Source organism: Emys orbicularis, chromosome 1 (assembly GCF_028017835.1).
Source record: "Emys orbicularis isolate rEmyOrb1 chromosome 1, rEmyOrb1.hap1, whole genome shotgun sequence".
Classification (NCBI taxonomy): domain Eukaryota; kingdom Metazoa; phylum Chordata; order Testudines; family Emydidae; genus Emys; species Emys orbicularis.
In genome coordinates, this window is record NC_088683.1 from 84,538,144 (window position 1) to 84,559,272 (window position 21,129).

At 40.3% G+C, this 21,129-nt stretch overlaps 1 protein-coding gene across 4 annotated transcripts in view; it reads right to left on the reverse strand.

Moving 5' to 3' along the window:
- The window catches only part of DCN (decorin), a 41,640-nt gene extending 22,289 nt beyond the window's left edge, over positions 1-19,351 (reverse strand). For all 4 annotated transcript variants that reach the window (XM_065415585.1, XM_065415577.1, XM_065415593.1 and 1 more), the window contains exon 1: positions 19,150-19,351. In XM_065415585.1, the coding sequence (XP_065271657.1) occupies positions 19,150-19,351 (202 nt within the window). The remainder of the gene's footprint in view (positions 1-19,149) is intronic.
- Positions 19,352-21,129: the final 1,778 nt, after the last annotated feature.

Below are 21,129 nucleotides of genomic sequence, written 5' to 3' on the forward strand. Positions count from 1 at the left end.
ATGTGGCACCCAGAACTGGACACAGTACTCCACTTATCAGCTTGGAGTAGAGCAGAAGAATTTCTTCTTATGTCTTGCGTACAACACTCCTGCTTGTTTGCTGTTCTTGCAACAGTGTCACAGTGTGGACTCATATTTATCTTGTGATCCACTATGACTCCCAGATCCCTTTCTGCAGTACTCCTTCCTAGGCAGTCATTTTCCATTTTTTATGTGTGCAACTGATTGTTTCTTCCTAAGTGGAGTACTTTGCATTTGTCCTTATTGAATTTCATCCTATTTTCTTCAGACCATTTCTCCAGTTTGTCCAGATCATTTTGCATTTTAATTCTATCCTCCAAAGCACTTGCAACCCCTCCAAGCTTGCTATCATCTGCAATCATTATAAATGTACTCTCTATGCCATTATCTAAATCATTGATGAAGATAGTGAATAGAACCAGAACAAGAACTGATCCCTGCGGGACCCCACTCGATATGCCCGTCCAGCTTGATTGTGAACCACTGATAACTACTCTCTGGGAACTAGTTATGCACCCACCTTATAGTTGCTCCATCTAGGTTGTATTTCTCTAGTTTGTTTATGAGAAAGTTATTAGGGTGACCAGACAGCAAGTGTGAAAAATCGGGATGGGGATGGGGGATAATAGGATCCTATATAAGAAAAAGACCCAAAAATCAGGACTGTCCCTATAAAATCGGGACATTTGGTCACCCTAGAAGGTTATGCAAGACAGTATCAGAAGCCTTACTAAAGTCAAGATATACCGTATCTACAACTTCCCACTATCCACAGGGCTTGTTTCCCTGTCAAAAAAGCTTTTAGGTTGGTTTGACACAATTTGTTCTTGATAAATCCATGCTGACTGTTACTTATCACCTTATTATATTCTAGATGTTTGCAAATTGATGCTTAATTATTTGCTCTATTATCCTTGTGGGTACTGAAGTTAAGCTAACTGGTCTGTAATTCCCTGGATTGTCCTTATTTCCTTTTTTTTTTGACGGGAACTATATTTGACCTTTTCCAGTCCTCTGAAATCTCTCCCATCTTCCATGACTTTTTCAAAGATAATCGCTAATGGCTCAGTTATCTCCTCAGTCAGCTCCTTGAGTATACTAGGATGTATTTCATCAGGCCCTGGTGACTTGAAGACATCTAACTTTTCTAAGTCATTTTTAACTTTTCTTCCCCTATTTTAACTTCTGATCCTACCTCATTTTCACTGGCATTCACTGTGTTAGACATCCAATCATTACTAACCTGTTTGGTGAAAACCAAAACACAAAAGTCATTTAACACTTCTGCCTTTTCCACATTTTCTGGTATTATTCCCTCCCCACCCACCCCCAAATTGCGTAATGGGCCTACCCTGTCCTTGGTCTTCCTCTTGCTTCTAATGTATATGTAGAATGTGTTCTTGTTACCATTTATGTCTCTAGCTAGTTTAATCTCGTTTTATGCCTTGGCCTTTCTAATTTTGTCCCTACATACTTGTGTTCTTTGTTTATAGACATCCTTTGTAATTTGACCTAGTTTTCACTTTTTGTAGGACTCTTTTTTGAGTTTCAGATAATTGAAGACCTCATGTGTTCTATGTTCCTCTTTTAACTCTTGAATTAAGGCTGTGCAGAATTTCCACATCAGCACTGGTGTGGGTTTGATGTGTTCACAAATCTCAGTCCCAATGTGCATGGAACATGAGCTACAGATATTCATATAGAGTGGCCACCATTGTAAAGACAATAGTTACCACAAATGGAGGTATCTGAGATAGCACAGTTATTTCATTCAACTTAAAACAACAAGTTTTCCCTATTCTTAGCCTAGGAAAATAAACTGTGGTTATGCCATTCTTATGTAATTGTGAATAAATATGCACTGTTAATGGTGACCATCATAGCCAACAAGAAGTGGGAATCCCTGATCCTGTGGATGTTTCAGTTAAAGGTGCCTTTTTGTCTAACTTTTACTTCTTAACAAACATACAGGGTAGGAGTGTTTCACTTTCAGCCCCTATGAACCAAAATGTCACTTACTTTCACAAATCCAGCATGTGCCAGATCATGGAGGGGGTCACATAGCTGTATATCATCCTTGTACTACCATGAATGTTCCACATAGGACTAATTACAAACTTTAGCCAAGATTTTCAGAAATAGATGCCTGAAGTTGGGCTCCCAAACCCATATTTAGGGACATGAGTGGCCTGATTCTCAAAACTGTTAAGCACCGAGCAAGTCCCACTAACCTCCATGGCAGCTATTGGGTGCTCAGCAACTTTGGAAATCAGGCTAGTTATTTAGGTGTCCAAATATGGATTTAGGGGCCTAATTTTGGGCACCTATTTTTGTTAAGCCTGGGCTTCTTTTAAGCGTATTATTTATAAAGACCCTGCGTTATATATCAAGACATTGTTTGATCATTGCCAACCTGAAACGTAAAACATACGATCCAAAGTTTTCAGATTTGAGCTTTTTAACTTTAGGCCCTTAAATCCATATGAAAGTTGCCTAATATTAGGCAACCAAGTTTAAATATTTTAGCTCTGATATTTATCAAAACTAAGCATGATATACATTTAATCAATGGATTTTTAATTACATTAACATCCAAAAGCTTTTGTACAACAGAACCATCCTGCTTGAGATGAGTTATGAGTGCTATGTTCTGAGAACAAGATGACTGGCTGTGATGGGCTGTAACTGGCCCTTTGAGGGCCCCTACCACACCCCACCCCAGGAAAAGATCAGTGAAGTTGGGTCCTCCAGCCCTGCCTAGAGAGACTGCATAGAAGCAGCCAATCATAGCCCAATAGACTCAGATAAAAGGAGCTGTAGAGGCTGTGCATGTCAGTCCTTGGCTGGGAGCAGAGAGGTGAGGAAGGGGGCTCGGCTTGGACCTGACTTGACCAGACCAGAAGTGTGTGATGGGCTGATTTACTGGCCCTGGGAATGAGAGAACCTAAGATCTGTAACCTTAAGTTAGTGGGTAAAAGGGACGGGGCTTTGTGGGAAAAGGCCCAGGGAATAGCAGCAGTGAACTGGAGGCAATGGTATGTGGCTGCTGTATATAGGGTCCGTGGGTTGGGACTTGGAGTAGTGGATGGGCCTGAGTTCCCCCACTGGCAGTAGTGAAGTAGCCTAAGTGGCTCCTTTAGAAGTCTGATCAGAGAGCTGGATTTAAAGGCGCCCAGGAGGGGTTGAAGAGAGAAGGCACCTTCAGGAAGGAGGGGCTGAGTCTAGCTTGAGCTAGGGTTTGAAATACTTTTTATTTTGGACTTCAATAGCCTGCAAGGGGTTCGTCTGTTTGACTGTGTGATGTAGCCAGAGGGCCGAGCCACTGAAGATGTGCCTAGCAAGATCAGCAACCCTCAGAGGACACCAGCAGCAAGTGAAAAAAGATTGCAGCATCACACCCCAGCAACAAGAGGCACTGAGGAGGTGAGCACTCCCTGTCACACTGGCAAGAATCAAACTGGCATCATATACTCTTCCATCTGTGTTCAGGGCATGGAACTGCCCAATACGGCATAAGCTTCTCCACATTTCGCTGCTAAAAACGTTACCCCTAACATAGAGCTGGGTCCTACTACCATTAAAGTCAATGGCAAAACTCCTATTGATTTTGAAGGTGCAGGATGAGGGCCTCAGTGCATTAACCACGTTACTTGGTTCAGATACAAATTTGCCTTCAGACAGCCTTCATGGTAGTGACAACTCTGATGTCTATGAACACATGCTAAAATAGCACTTTTCAGTTGAAACAATTTTGTCATAAGAGGGGTTTACTGTAAAACAAAGAGCTTATCAGGTTTTTACACAAATATTAAAATGGTTAAATCATTTGTATTCCTAGTAATATTGGTAGCCTATAAAGGACTTCTATATATTTTTAAATAAAATTGTGTGTGTGATTTAAGCAGTTAAGGCACACTAGAAACCATACAATTGTAATATTATCTGATGCCCAGGGAACATGCTCTCTAGGTATGCTTGTATTACCACTGAGGGGGTTACTTGCTAGAGACTAGACCTCGAGGTGTATTTTCAGACTGAATACTTCAAGTTTCAAATATCGGTGATCTATATCTTCAAGCTTCATGTATGAATGAGAAATGGGAAATCTTTTTGGATTAATTAAAATGAATCATAAGTGACACGTGTGATGCAAACCTTGGTACAATCATCAAACATCTGTTTGTAATTTTGGCACTAGCAATATAAAAATGAATTTGTAAATGTTTCCTATGCTTTTCTTTTAAACAGAGAAATGTACAATAACATCAAAAGTCTGTTTCATATATATTATGTATAAACATATATATAATTCCCATCCTTAAAACACAAAACTTATTATACACAATGTATAGTGTATGTTACCTACATTTTTCTACTGGAGCAACTGATAAAAGCCTAAAGGGGTGGGGAGAAGCAGTGGGGAGGAAGCAGGGATTTTTGTTGAATACTCTGTGTGCATGTGCAGAGAGCAGCACAGAGCACTTAGAAATTCCCAGAACACCTAGAGGAGTGGTTGTTACAAGGCATGCTGAATAGTTGTCTCTGGGGCTGTGCAGAAGGTTTTCATTAAGGGCAAGCAAACTACCAAGATCCACACGTTCATGGTCATGCTCAGCCAACTGAAGCGCAGTGGGGAAAAGGCTATAAATAGTGGAAGTTGGAGACAGCACTATGGGCTCAATGCAGCCCATATAATGAATAATGCAGGACTGAGCTTGTACCACTTTGGAGACAGACTCCCTATTTCTCTGGATCCTGAGGAAGCAGCCAACTACTGACTCCAGGATTGGAATTGCTGAAGACTGAGACTATCTTCAGACGGCCTTGCTGAAGAGGTTCTAAGGAGTTTGAAGGAGAACTGTTCAAGTCAATAGGAGTCTTTCTATTGTCTTCAATGGGCCTTGGATCAGATCTGTAAACGGGGAAATTTCTATCTCATGACTGAACCACAGGGAATTGTAATAAAGAGGTAAAAGGCAAATACCATGGCCAAAGGCAATCCCAGCAGCAAAGGACAGGGTCAGCTCCTTGCTTCACTTACTTAATTACTGCTGCTCCAGGACATAGGCTGGTGGTCTTGTACAAGAATGTTGAGGGAGATTATATGATTGTGTAATTAAAGCCCAAATTGTAATGCACATGTAACAGGTTCAACCTTCACTTTATTTCATTTTTAAATTGTTCAGCACTGAGAATGTACTCAGTGCTGTACAACAATATTGTACTTGGCAGACACCGTTAGTCTGCCCCATCAGATGTAATTTACAAGTTCCGTAGGAGGTGGGTTCTCACAACCTACCTTAAAATATTCATAGTGAATGAGACAAAGAATCCTGTAGATGCACTATACACAATGTGGTTTGAGGGCTTGATGCCACAAGGTGCTGGGGACGGCGGGGGAGTGCCCTTAACTCCCATTGACTTAAATGGGGTCAAACCGGCAGGGTTAAGCCCTTCATGAGATAAGTACTCCATAGCACCCCTTGCCTCACACACAGCACATATGTACATTCTTCACAATGCAACTAACCATACGTGGTGTGCTATGAAGCCTATCTCCTTCTCGCTGAGCACTGCTAATAAATAGTACCCAATTGTACTGCATATAGTACAACTCAGTCAAATCAAAATCCTATTTCACTACAACCACTCAGCCACTTTCCCGCAATATGTGTTATTTCCATGCAAGTTCTAACTTTCTACCGCAGCTGTTCTATTTTCTATTTTCATGTCACTAATTTGTGACCATTAGGAAGATTTTGTAGGTAGGTTTATCTACCACTAATTACTTTCTTTCTTGAACTGGTCTCAAACGTTGCATACTACATTTCACCCATGCTCTCCCACCATTACATTAATACACACATGTAAACAGAGGAAATAATATACAGTTGTTTTCTAAAGATACCACAAATTTCTGGTGATGGTAAACGTTATCAAATGTGTTTGAGGCATGTCTTCCTGGACTGTGAGATCACTAGCATTCCTTTCCTACAACTCATCAGGGACCACCCTAGGCTTTGTGAGGTGCTGGAAAACAAAAGGTGTGTGAGTTCCCATGAACACTTCAGTAATCTAAATGGATCATTTTCTGGGGGGAGGAATTAATAACTTGACAGGGGATCATGGCTCTTGTCTGTGGGGGTTGGTATAGATCAAACAACTTGTCTATGTGGGCCCCTATTTACATATGCACTTCTTATCACCATAGTGTCTGAGGACTCCACAAACACTCCTGAATTTATCCTCACAACACCTCTGAGCTTTGAAAATATTAACTCTATTTTTAGCTCAGGAAACCAAGACACAGACATTAAATGACTTGCCCAAGGGCACGTAGCATCTTTGTGGTAAAGCCAGGGACTAAACCCAAGTCTACCCAAGGCTCAGGCCAGCACCTTGACCACAAGACCATCCTTCCTTTCTCTGTATAAAGGGCCTTCAATCTCATCTTTCCAGGGGTGTGGCAGGGTAGCGGACACAGAAGGAAGGGAAAGTCATTGATGTGACATATAACCTGCTGGTCCATGGCATGTTTCAAAAAACATATTGTATATAAAAGATCATATACATTGTATGTGTTATAAACTGATATGCTAGAAACGGGTTCAAGCAACAAAGTTAGCATGTGGGTTTTGAATGTTCAGGGTGTTTTCAGCCAAGATGTTGTTTATGCTCATTATAAAGAAGGACCGTCATTATTTGCTACAATTAGAGCCAGATCCAGATCTGGATTTCCAACATCCCAAAATTCAGAGTTATTGATATCTGAAGTCTGAGGTCAGAGCCTTCTCTGGTATATTAATGTCTTAATGCAAACTCGGTTGTTGCAATGTTGAGACCATATATTCAAAATAATAAATCGGCAGTGTGAGGGTTGCCAACCCTCCAGGATTGTCCTGGCATCACCAGGAATTAAAGATTAATCTTCAATTAAAGATTGTCATGTGATGTGATGAAATCTCCAAGAATACATCCAACCAAAATTGGCAACCCTAAACAGTACAAATCATAAAGTTCTATTACAACTGTAACTGAGCAATATGGTACATGATGTATTTTATACTGTATATATTTAATAATATAAATTGCACTATTGCAAACAGAGATGGGCCTGAACCAAATCCCTGAATAAACTCTCTACCACAAACTCTAGCAGAGGCCAAAATCCAAATACAGAGATGAATGTTGTGGTTCAGGTGTCAGTGTTACTAACACTCACAATACTATCACAACAGTCATCATTTAAGGCTCTTTTAAAATGTTGCTCTAGATTGTAGACAGCTGAGGAATTTGGGCTGAGCCGCTTGTGATTCCCAGCTGTGGTCATCAGAGGCTGCTCTCCTGATTGAGTAGGTCTCTGCAGCAGCTGCTTGTATTTCCTGTGCAGGCAGCTCTGTCCTTTGAGAACATGCAGAGCCAGGAAGTGCCCTGGCAACAACAGGGAGAGAATATGGAAGACTGCACCACTGAGCTAACCAGCACCTCCCCTCCCCTTAATGATGCAGTAAGTGGAGTCTGGAGGACCTGAGAGTTTGAGATGGGGAATGGAGCAAGGAGAAGGGGAATGGAATGCCTAACTTGGGGGAAATAGTTGAACTTGAGGAATTGCTTTTTTGGGGGTGGAAGTCTGCTTCATGATTTTTGAATTCTCAAACTATGCATTTCAAAATGTACTGAAAATATGTTCTGTACTGTGTGGCATTTGCAAATGGCAATAATTTATTAATTGCTTCCTGTGATACATGAAATAAGAAATTATTCTGAGGAATATCCAGAACTCCCCTCCCATACTTGTCCTCTGTAAAAATAAAATGTCACTTGTCTGCTACTAAGTCACTTGTGCTATTGGGTAACCTCTGCAGAGGTGCTGAAGTGACTTCAGAGTCTAATTGTGTGGGTTTTTTTTTTTTTTTTTTTTTAAGATTATCCATTGGCTTAGTTTTGTTTTACACCCAAAAAGCTGAAGTGTCCTTGAGAATATATCAGAGTGTTACCAGCAACTTCTTTGTAAAGGTGACCTGCAAACCTTTTTCAAGTGTGTTCACTTTTCAGCTTATGAGACTTTTGGTCCATGAAGATCCACTTTGGCTTTATTTTTGCCCAAACCATTGTTTTCTGATTTGTTTTTTAAAATAAGAATAGAGACTCTGAGCCTCCCTATGGAAAAACATGTGCAACAGACTAAATGCCACCTTCTGCTAAAGCAGCTGTAAATAGCATTCTCTTCTTTTTTGTCATACTGCATTTACTTATACGTTGCTACTTCCCAACACAGAGAATGACAAAGGTGAAACTGCATGTGCCACAGTCAAATATGAAGTTCTCAGGTACTGCAGTGATTAAAAACTGATACAGGCGCTTGCGCAGGCTCTGAATGAAGGGGTCTCTCCTTGAGTGCTCTTTCCCACATTCATGCACCTGTATGAGGGCATGACACATTCTGACCTATTTCTCTGATAGTTAACTAACCAACATGGTATGCATTTCAGAATGTATATTTAATTGTAATTACAGTAGTCACACTTCCAGTATTGCCAGCTGCAGTATTCAAAAGACATGAGTCAGGACCATGAGATTTGCTTAAAATTAAAAATCATAAGACTGCAAAAAAAGAAAAAGTTTGAGGTATTTTTCTTGTCTTTTGATCCTGTAGGGTCTCACTTGGGTCACGTTTTTCAAGTTTTCTCCAGAGTTAAGAGAGCTAGAAATTTACTTTACACGAGAATCTGAGATTTCATTAAATCATGTGTTTCCAGGAGCTGGGGCTTTAAGTGAAAAGTCAAATACTACAAGACTCATGTTAAATGTGCAAAAGCTGACGATACTTCATTTTGCCTGGTGGTAGCTAGTGATCTAAATCATCCACTCAGGAAACAGATATCCCAGGACTCCTGTAAGTAAGTAGGACAGTGTGCATTTTGAGTTTGACAACTGTTTATACAGTTGATGTCATTTCTGAGAATATTCATTTGTTAAATGTAAAAATACCCTTCTCACAAGTATTTACATTAGTAAAGCATGAGCACTCCAGTGTTTGGGATGTGAGCACTGCCAAACTGAAATTAAAATTTGAATGAATAGCTGGGACAATATTTCCCAATCTTTTCTTAGCTCTTGTTTTAAGCATCTGGAAACAGAGATTGTAAACTGTTTTGCAACTTTTACTACAGGCTCTGCCAGAGTCAGCATTATTATTTGGGGGCAGGCATGAATAACAATTTTTATGTTCTTCTCTGCTTTCTACCAAACTGACTTTTGTCTGCCATGATCATGCTCCTCTGCACAGGACCAGTTTTATGGGGGGGGGGGGGTTGTTGTGGCATGTCATTGGTAGGGTTTTGAGGGGCTCCCACACTTAACTTGTCCATTGTTCATAAAATGGGAAGGATCCGTGGGGTATCACCAGCCCATTCTAATGCAAGAAAAATGGAAGCAAACTGCTGTGCTAGAATATTGGCATATTTACCAACACTTTCCTAAATGTCAAAAGACAGTTTTCCAAATAAAGTGGGGTTGTAAGTGGCCACTAGGAGCCTCCCCTTTTCTGCTGGAGGGTTTTGTGCATGTTGTTGGGCTATTTTTTTTCAAGCTATTTAGTGATAGATCTCCAGATTAGCTGTTATTTTCTCTGATATATTATATATATATATATATCAGAGAAGATGTTTAAAATAGCCATTGATGGGTCATTTCCCCAAGATGTGTTGTTTCTGCTGTTGGAGGATCATCCTTACATTGGTATTGGGACTCTGTAGCTACAGGGGTTCTGGGAAATGTAAGGAGCATAAATAAAATATTTATGTAACCAGAAAGTTGTTTCTTTTTCTTGGTTATTCCTATTTTCCATTTCCTTATCCCCTCTCCTTTCTTATTTCTGTCCTGTTTCATACATCTCCAGACCATTTTTTCTTTCTTTCTGTCGGGTTTCTTCTTTTAGTCTCCTTTCTCTCATCGTCTTCCTTTGAAAAGCAACATCTCCTCTCCTCTCCTTTCCTTTCCTAGTCACACCATTTTATATTACCCACCCCTTTCTCTCTCTTATGTGCTGTGATCAGTTTCTCTTTGCTGCCCTTCTGTTGGCTTTGTCCCTTTTGCTGGCGACATTCTCATCTTTCTTTCTTTTATTGTCCCTCTGTGGCGCTACATCTTACCACTTATGAGCTTCAGCACTTTGCAAACATTAACTGATTATGAATAATCATCACAACCCCCCCTAGGAGATAGATGAGTAGATCTGATTATCCCCATTTTATGGCGGGGGGGGGGAACTAAGGCAGAAAAAGCTAAATGACTTGACCGAACTAATAAAGTTGGCATCACAGCTAACAAAGGAGTGCTCAGTCCTCTGCTTAGTCCGCTATCATGCTGCCTGTCATGCCCCTCCTTTTAGCCAGAGCTAATCCTCAAAGGAGCTAGTTTATCTGCAGGCAGCTGGGAGGAACTTGATGTGGCACAAATCCATGTAACACTCCTCCATGGCAGCTCTGTGAACTCACCGGAAGTTGTTCCAGAAATTGAGGGACTGAAAGTCATTAATTTCCAAGGCCTTAAAGTTCAGTCCTAGAATAGTGGGGACCATGAATAAAATTTAACTTTTAGGAAAAAAATACTTTGCTAAGCTTTCTGCCCCAGTGTTTAATGTATATATTTTCGGCTATCATCACAATGACAACAGTCAAGCACATTTAATGTGAAAAGTGAGGTTATTCTTGACTCCCACAACTCAGAGAGTTGCAAAAGTTGGCTCTCGGATTGGCTGGTGGTAAGTGCTATAAGACACACACATATATTTAGAAATTATATGGAAGCAACCTGTAGCTATATAGCATGTAAATGCCAATGGTTCTCTTTCTGTTAAGAGCTTTCAGTTTTCACACTCCGTGTCTTTTGGTAAATTTCCCATTTTACTTATAGGCCATGGGGCTCTGCTTCTTATTGGAATGAAACTGACAGCATCCACTCATTAGAGTTCATTAGCAAATCAAAGCAACACAAACTGATTCAATCGAACAGTAAACAGTCAGCTACACAATTTTCTCCCAGGTGCCTTCTCCATTCAGTGCATGCATATAGGATTCTGCCTCAGGCTCTAAAAGACTCAGGATTGGGCCTCTGTGATGTAGTCTCCCTGATTTGTCTTGGAATGAGACAATGATTTCCTTGTACTTCGGATTCTGTGTTTTAATTTCTCTCCTCTCTGTCTAGCCAATCAAGTCATAACAACTCCGTCTAATCTGGTCTCATTTTCTGTTGCATACAGTGTGCTGAATGGACAAACCTTTAAATATGATGCAATTGGAGAGAGCTGCAATTTTGTCATTTCTTAACACTGTTTGCAAGGCCAAGCTCATCAAGCACAGAAAATGCTAAATTAAAAAAAAATGGAGTGTAAAGTATTTATTGGTAAAACTGCCTAATCAGCCATTGTACTATTGGAGAACTTTTTGTTAAGAAAAAGGCAAAACCAGATGTAATGAAACACAGACAGCTGTTCTCTACTACCTGCTTACCCTCTTTTGAGCCACTTCCCCATGAACACTTGGAGGGCATGAGCATATCGGACCTCTGAATAAAGTAACTGACATATAGAGCAACAGTGGGTCTAGAGAACTTTATTGCAGCCCAACCCACTTCTGACAGAAACATCACTACCCAACCCCAGGAGGGGGGACCGAAGCCTGAGCCTGCCCAAGCCTGGTCACCCCAGGTGGGGGGCCCACAGCCAAAGCTTGAGCCCCACCACCCTGGGAGGGGAGGGGGGTAAAACCAAAGCCCAAGGGCTTCATCCCCAGGCAGGAGGCCTGTAACCTGAGCCCCGCTGCCAGCTCAGGCTTTGGCTTCGGACCCAGGCAGTGCGGCTTGGACTTCAGTCCCAGACCCCAGCAAGTGTAACACCAGCTCTGGTGACCTCATTAAAATGGGGTTGCAACCCACTTTGGGGTCCCAACCCACAGTTTGAGAACTCCTAGTCTAGAGTAGTCTTTTCCTGGTTCTGCCGCAGCTGAAAGGCAGTGGAAGTAGCAGGCTCCCCTAAAGATCTTTTCTGGGAAACACCTAAATGGATACAGTGAGCCAGAAAATTGTCATCTAAATATCTAAGTTGGAACATCTTTGTTCAATCCGCTTTTGAAGATACTGGGAGTGGGGAGTTTCCCTTCAAAGGCAGTACTCATCTGGTGCTCAACCTTACGCAGTTTAAGTACCTTGCTGACCTAGGCTCTGTGTGAGTACCCAGTACTCACTAAAGACTTCATCTTGCATCATTGAAATCAATGGGTGCTTTCCCATTGACTTCAGTGGGTCCAGAATAAGACTCTAAACTTTAAAAATCTCATCCTGGCTTGCATTGGGTTCAGTGTAAAAACTGAGATGGATACTCTGAATGTAGCTTCTCTTTGACTATTTCAAAGTCTTTGGAGGACATTACGCAGTACAGTCTAGACACAGTCATGCTTCATATTGAGTACATATAGTTTATAAAGGGTTAATAAATGATTAATAGATGCAGTAAGATATTACACACATGAGCAGTGTGCATTATAGATGGTTATGAGACTATTAGTAGAGGATTTTATTGATGGCTAAATCATGGCTATAAGAAACTTGTCCTGTTGGATTCTATAACAATTGATTAACCTTTCATTAAAATGTCTATTAAACATTTCTTAACCTGATATACATTTTTATAAACATATCCTTAATATAGCATGATCCAGAAAACTGCCAGCTAAATTCGGAAAAGTCAAATCCTGACTCCCATTGAAGTCAATGGGATTTTTTGTCATTGACTTCAATAGAGTGGGGATTTCACTCTTTTCCTCTCAGTGAACTTTTTCAAATATGCTTTTCCAACTTGAAACAGAAAACTCAGGCATCACATATATGACACAGGAAATGCAAATAAATGGCAACTCATTTCTGAACAAGAAAACACAAAATTAACTTTTAAAGAGAGATTAATTCTCAAGCAGAAGCTTATCAACAGGAGAATCGGAACATTAGCAAATCAAGTATGTATGATATACGAGACCTACTTTGCAGTAAACATTATCAGCAATGTCAATGTAGTTACAATGTGGATGTAGTTTACTTTTGCCTGGCACTAGCAATTTTTCTTGACAATTTTCAAGGAAGTTTTAGAATTTCATGGATTCTAGACTTCAGAAACTTTTAGAATGTTCTGAGTTCTGTGTTCTGTTTATTCAACATCAAGACGTGCATAAAAAACTGTTAGATCATAGAGATCTACAATAGGTATCACCACAAATAATATAATCCATGGTATATTTACTGCAAGATATGTGCTGGTCAGCTGGTGGTGCCACAGTCATGCTGTACAAATATCATGAAATGATCACATTTTCCAGTGAATTCTCATCATCCTCTGAATCTTTCTGCAATTGTTCAACAGATCTCTTGCAAGACCATATTCATAGATCCATAGAGTTTAAAGTTGGGGGTGGAGAAGAAGGAAATTGGACCATTAGCTCATCTAGTCTGAACTCCAATATATTACGGGCCATTAAATTTCATCCATTTATCCCTGTATTGAGCCCCAATAACTTTTGTTTGACAAAAACATATCTTCCAAAAGGGCATCTAGTTTTGATAGGAAGACCTCAGGAGATGATGAATCCACCACTACCATTGGTGGTCTGTTCCAAAGACCTATTTAGATAGCAATTAAATCACTACCCAGGAGTGCTACCAACTCTCATGAACTTATTGTGAGTCTCTCCATATTTGTTATTTTTCTTAAAACCCTGGCTTCTGGAATCAGGGGATTGCATGAGAATTTCAGTTTTTATTTTAAAATGGGAGTAAGGTTCTAGCTCTTACTGTTGCCAGAAGAAATCATGAAAACAGGAAGGAAGCATATCCTAAAGATTCAAAAGCTAGAAGACAAATAAAATGGCCAATTTTTTTTTAAATCTCATTATCTGAAGATGTATGCATATGCGTTTTGTGTGCATGCCATTTAAAAGCCCAGTGAAAATTCAGGTTATGTATTTGTCTTGAAATAGTCCTTTACTGAAATGAAGGTCAAAATTCAAACACAGAGGTAGAGATTTTCAAGCTAAATATACATGGCAGAAAATGACCCCATTTAGGAGAAAATAAACTAGTCAAACTAAATCTGGACTTTGAAAACAACTTTTTCAAGTTAGACATATTCTGTAAATGTGGCAGTTGTTTGATTTGAGCCACCTAAAGAGTATTTGAATATTTCTCCCATTACAGCAGATTCCGGCTCAACACCAAGGAAGGTGATATCATTCCTCCTGACAGATTGTATAGTGAAAACAGAAGTCTGAATCAAGATCCATGCCAATGCAGCTGGAAGCCTTTGTAGCAGAGTAAATATTCCCACATTGAGCCATGAGTATAGAATGGACTTTTAGGTGTTGCTGGAAGACTTGAAACAAGCAGACAAATTAATTTGTGTCAGGGCTCCATGGTACAGAATGGAAGGTCAAAGAGTTAATACATTTCTATGAGAGAAACTATATCAAGTTTTTTTTTTTTTTTTTTTTTTTTTTTAAATACAACACTAATTATACTTCTGTGAGCTTTTCGTCTAGTGATCTCAGAGAGTCTTTGACATACTGAGGAATTAAACCTTACAACACATATCTTTTTGAGGCAGGTATTATCTCCACTTTACAAATGGAGAAACTGAGGCCCAGGAAGGTTAAGTGATGCACACAAGGAAACACTACAATCTGAGCTGGAAGTAGAACCCAGATCTGATTTGCAGGTTTCCTGTGCTTTAACCACTGACTGTGCATTCATTCCTTGTACATCTTATTCATTTCAGGGCAAGATTTTCTCCATTGGTGTGCCTGAGAGAGGGCTCAAGGAGCAACTTTGTGCCCTGTGCGGCAGCTGGGCACAAATGCATTTTCTGTACTTCTCAGGATGCAAGGACTGCTCCTTCCATGTATCACCTGGGCACAAGACACGGGCAGAGATGATGCAGGGCCATGGCCCTGTCCCCCTATGAAAGGGCTAGTGGACCATTCTGTACCTGCTGAGGGGGCAATATAAGCATGTGCACCACCTTGCCTACTAGAGAGCCCTAGGAGGAACTCTTCTTGGAGCAGCTTCTGGGGAGTGAGACTCTAAATGCCCCCTTTGCCAGATGGAGGGAGGGCTAGATGAAGGCATGTCTTCCCTATACCTATATAAATACACACACACACGCACACTGATACCTAAAAAGAGCAGGCCCTGGTCAAGAGCAGGCCCTGCTGTAATCCTCTCTCACTGATTAAACGCTAATTGCAAAGGTGACTCCAATCTCTGGGGAAAGGTTGACTAGGTTTTATAGAATGCAACACATTGAGACAAAGATTATTATAACATGCAATGCTGCGGTTGCTTTTTGACAAGAGAAGGCAGGTTCTGGAGCGTATAGAGCCTATATAATGAGATACCAATATGGTCTTGTCTGCTCAAAGCCCTGGGGCATGTTGCATTTGGGTAATTGTTAATTGGGCCGCACTCTTGAAGTGCCATTTGTCACAAATGGATGTGCATTTCTCATCTCCATTTTTGAGTTTGGAAAGTTAGCTACCTGCTTACAGCTTACAATTCATCTTTTGGCTCCGAGGCAGAACAAATCAATTCCTGGGGATCTCTTTAGGAGGGCGTGACTGGGTTTTTAAAAAAAAATACAACAATACAGCTGACATGACTGTTATTGGAACACCATGCCTGTTTTTGTTGTATTTATTTATTTAATTTGGATTTTTTTTTTTAAAAATGTGCCCAGCTGTAGACACAAAGTGTACTGGGAAAAAGGATGGAGTTGGTCTCTGGATCCCATATGGTATAAATCAAGTTCAGACAGTTCCCCTATAAATGCTCCTTGCTTCTTAGGTGTAAAACAATATTCTAATCCAGATGGTGGGATTGTTTAACCCCTGTTGTGGCAGAGGTTTGCAAGTTGTAAGCCTTGTCCCAGCAGGTGCAGATTCATCCTCTGGCAGGAGTATTTACTTTGCTAACCCTCAGAAATTCTGTCAGTGAGGAGGGAGGGGGAAGAGTTAAATTCTGCCCAAGGTTCCACAGGAGCCTTCCAATGGAGGCTGTCCAGCATGTCAGCTCGACCAGTTCATCCCCAAGCACCTACTGCTGCTCTCCCCACAACAAACTTTGGACCTCCTGGTGGAGCAAGGATTGTGAGTGCTTTGTGCCTCTGTGACTCCCGTACTGGGGCAGACGTTCCTCAGCAGGGCTGCTTGTGCACTGGTCTGCACCAGCTCTGGATGAATCAAGTCTGGAGCTCTCTAATGGCTTTCCTTTCATGACAAATATTTAGTTGTATATGTAAACCAGACATTCTCTTTCCCTGTGGGCAAGGGTGGAACTGGTTAATTCTTAATATATTCTTCCAAAGATCCTATTACTGTTTGTGGCCATTCTGTATAAACTCCCTTTGGAGAAGATGATTAAATGTGATAATAATGTAATTTATTTGACTAGGTAAAAAGCCTAGAGTTATATAAATACTATCGCTCTTTGACAGTGATTAGGGTGGAGGTGGATTTTTCATTGTTAGGTTTTATTGTTTCAGTGTGGATTTTTCAATGTGTTATTTCTCTGACCTCAATTCCATTCAATGTTTGCATGAACCCAATTCATCTGGCAGCTGCTGATTGGCTTGGTTGACTGAGAACAGATAAATGAGCAGTTGAGGGCAGATTCCCAGTATGGGCGACTTCTTACAACCTACTTCCCAGATACTGTGGCACCCTTACTCTTTCCTGCAGCGTAGGGAGCTGGAGAGGATATGGCCAGTGCACATGAAGCTCCGTGATTCCCCTACCCTAAAGAGCTGTTATAAGATGAGGCTGAGAGACTGCTGTAAAATACACTTGGGACAGAGATAGAGGAAATCTAGGAATAAGATTGGAGAGCTGCATACAGTTCCTTTGCAGCTCCTCATCAGCTGTGCCAGCACTTACTGGACACTGGTAAGGTTCCAGCCCTGGATGTGGATGTGCTTCCGTTATTTGAGATGTGTATCATAGAATCATAGAATATCAGGGTTGGAAGGGACCTCAGGAGGTCATCTAGTCCAACCCCTTGCTCAAAGCAGGACCAATTCCCAACTAAATCATCCCAGCCAGGGCTTAAATATCCTTAAATGTCTAAACTCTAAAATGGGCCAGATTTTGTCTCCATGTTCTGCACATAGAGGGATCCCTCTGTGAGCATATCTCCTCCCTCTCAACTAAGATGTTGTGTGTTGTTGGGTCAGCCACCTCAAGAGCACAATCTCACCCTTCCCAGTATCTACACTATGTGGGCTGCAAGCTGGGATGGGATGCACATCTTCTGCTATCAGTCCTGCTGAGATTATCTGGGAAAAGTAATGTGTCCAGTAATATTGCCTTTCCCACTGAGACCCCTTAATAGCATGGAACCTGCTGGGGTTGGGTGGGAGAAAAACAGGACCCAGGAGCAGTTGTGTTTCAGGAGAGTCCCTGGTACCACAGCTCTGTTGAAGCCGCATCACCAGGGAGTAAGCTGAGGGGACAGTAGGAAATCAGAACAAGTGCAGACATGATCCTATGAGTGAATGACTCCAACCTCCTGCAGATCCCTGGGCTCCTTATAAGATGGAGCAGGAAGAGGTTGAGGGAGATCACAGTTCCCCAAATTCCCTAAATTCAAGCTTCATATTAACCAGTTTTACAACAGTAGAGAACCCTTGGTCTTCATGGCACGTGAAACATCCAAATTAGCAAGTGCTTCTTATACCTATTGTCTTGGTGCTAGGACTTTTCTGCTGGGATCAGTACTCTGAGAGGTGCACATGCTGATGATTGTTAGTCTGTGCTCACATCTGCAACTTAGGTTGGAGAATTTTTCTCTTTACCGGTTCTTTGCCAAACTGTCACTGTTTCATAATTATGTGACATGCTCAATAATTCACAAAGCTCTCCAGGGAAGGGACCCTTTGAGCAATGCCCAAGACAAGGAGGCCCCAATCCTGAGTGGTGCCTTTGTGCACTGCCATACTACAAATGATTGATAATTACAAAGAACAAAGCTGCAGTATAGAAAAGCAATAAGAACATACCAATCCATTCAAATAGCTGAGTTGTTGGTTGTTTTGAAAGTGTTTATTACTTTATTGAGTTTGATCAAATCATTATCAACTCAATAGACTAACCAATTGCCTTGGAGAAAACAACTTTTCATTTCCTTTGAGGGCCAAATTGTGATACCGTTACTCACATTGAATAATAAGCTATGTGTAGTCCCATTGAAGTTACTCCATAAATAGTGCCATTAAAGGTGCTACTTATTGTAAGTAAGGTATCACAATCTGGACCTGAATAAATTTGTAGCCAAATGTTTTATAAATAGCTCTAAAAGTTTTTTGATGTTTTGAAATGTTTGAACTTTTTTGTCTAAGTAACTACCTCCAGTCTAATTAAGGGTCCAGTTTCGGACATATTGAGTAAAACCTTTACTACACAAACATTCCCATTGAAATCATTGACTCATCATAGAATCATTGAGTATAAGGCCAGAAGGTACAACCAGATCATCTAGTCTGACCTCCTGTATGTCACAAGCCACCAACACCATCCAACCATCCACACAATAAAGCCAACAGACACAAGTATTCTAATATACCTACACCTATTACATATAAACATAAATAGGATGGTTTCTCTGTGTGAGTAAGGATAGCAAAATCTGGCCTATAGAATTTAGAGCCTTTTTAAGATTTTCCCATCCCTACCATCTAAGCCCATTGGATTCATGTGAGATACATAAATTATAGAGCCTGGAAAAGTAATTTTGCTTGCAGAGGTTGTGGTTTTGCAAGAAAATATACATACAGCACAAACCTTTCACTGGTCATCACCACAAATCCCCAGCTTGCCTAGACTTTATAGACCTCTTCATACAGTTCATTCTAGTTAACAACAACCTTAGCAAGGTTTTTTTGTATAAAGCAAATCTTCAACAACAACCAAATTATAGTGTGACAGGACTCACTAGTTATGCCATCCATCTAAAGTAACTGCTATAAACAGTTAGTAACAGTTAGCTATAAAACAAGCATAGACAGATTCTCTGTGAAGCTACTTCACAGCTTACCTAAATCTGAACACTGAACAACCCGAAGATGGCACTGACAGCGGAATGGACATACTGCTCCGGGTGGGTCTGGGTCAGGACTGTCTGTCGGAAGATCAGCAGATCCTTCGTCTTCTAGCATAAACTCAAATAAGCCTTTTTGGTGGAATGGTTTGGCCCAGCATACTGGTAGAAGCAGGAGGAAGAAGACAGCCACCTTCATGGTTTACTTCATCTACTCAGAACAGAACCAGTGAACCTAGGAGTCAAATCAAAGGTTTAAAGAATGGTAGCATACTATCATTTCTGCAAAGCTCCTTTCCTAAGGAGATACACAGCATGTCTACCAATTACATAAATGTGTGACTGTTCATTACAGATAGGCCACTTATATTACATGGGTCGGAGAATGTTAAATACTTGTCAAAAACACTTTTTACAGAGGAGGTTTAGGGTAATTGTAAACACATCTGTTTGCATTTATTAGGAACAGGAAGCGTTGTCAACATTATTAAACAAAACAGTCAACACAATAAGCCACGTTTTCCATTTGTCAGTACTTAGCCACCGTAGCAGTTTGAGTGTGTGCTTTCACTACCAGTTGTTAGCTATGAGTTTGTTCCTTTGGGGATGAACCTGAGATTCTCAAATCCACCATAATGCATATTTCATGTCTTGTAATTTTTTTTAAGAGCCAGCCTGTTGTATGTGTTTTAAATTATAGCCTACTGAGGCTGATTGGGAAATGAAACAAGATCTAGAGATTAGGAAAAAAACTTTTAGCTGCTTAAGTTGTACTTATTTCCCAGTTTAAATAATATTATGAAGCTTCATTTCATGTTGGTTTCTTCTTGGCCTCCTTTCCAATTATTTGGCTTAGGGTATGTTATTTTATAACTATATCGTGTAAAAAAATCTTTTGCTTTGCACTGCGGAAGCATTTGAACTCCTGCTTATTTTTTGTCAGCACATTTTCTAATGAGACTTAAGGGGCCTGATCCTGCAAACATTTTTTTCCACAGGAGCAACTTTGCTCATGTGAGTAGTCCCATTGGACTCAATGAGGAAAGCTACATAAGTATGTGTTTTAGGACTGGGCCCTAAGTTAGTTTCTGCAAGTTCTAGAATATATGGCATGCATTGTTCAGTATTGAGGGAAATATATTAAGAGTAATTTTCATATTTTATGGTAGGTGATTACAAATTAGTTAACCCCGGAATAGTTTCTCTTTTCACCATATGCAATATACAGAGAAAGTTATCTTGAAAAATCCCTCATGGGATTAGGAGCCTTTTCTTACATTAGTAAATATAGTCCCAGATAGAAGTTATAACTATATACAAAAATAAGTGTTCCTTTAATTGTTTAAATCAGTAACTCAGCAATACAAAAATTCATTTCTGAAATGAATTAACTAGAAACCAGGCACTGTATATTGAGGCCTCTCTTCAGAATATTAGAACTTCAAATTACGGTACTATTAGAGAGCTGGTGGTAGTCTAAGGCTAGATGGATTCGCATGTATCTAGCTCTATGCCTCTGTTACGTAATTTGCATAGAGTAACTCCCAGAATGCAACATCACAAAACATTTTACCCTTTTTTTTAAGCAGATGACAAGTCTGCCATACAAAATATGCTAATATTTTAAAAATATAACTGAAGCCTCTCTAATTTAGCCATTCTATGACCAGATTGTGATACTATCAAATATGAGTAAGGATATTTTACTCTGTAAATAATCCCTTTGCCTTCAGTGGGACTTAGGGTTCACCTGGAGAAAGGTATTATTCAGTGTGATTATGTATATTGCAATATGGCTTTTAATTAGAAGCATTTTCCTTTCCTGTAGATTCTGTAGCGTGCCATCAATAGTAATCCAATTTATCCCCATAGCGGGTATTCCAGTAATAAGGAGTACTGTGTGTGGTGAGCCTGCACAATTATAACAAAGTGGCATTAATCCATGACAATTTTCTTAGTACTACTACATCTAATACA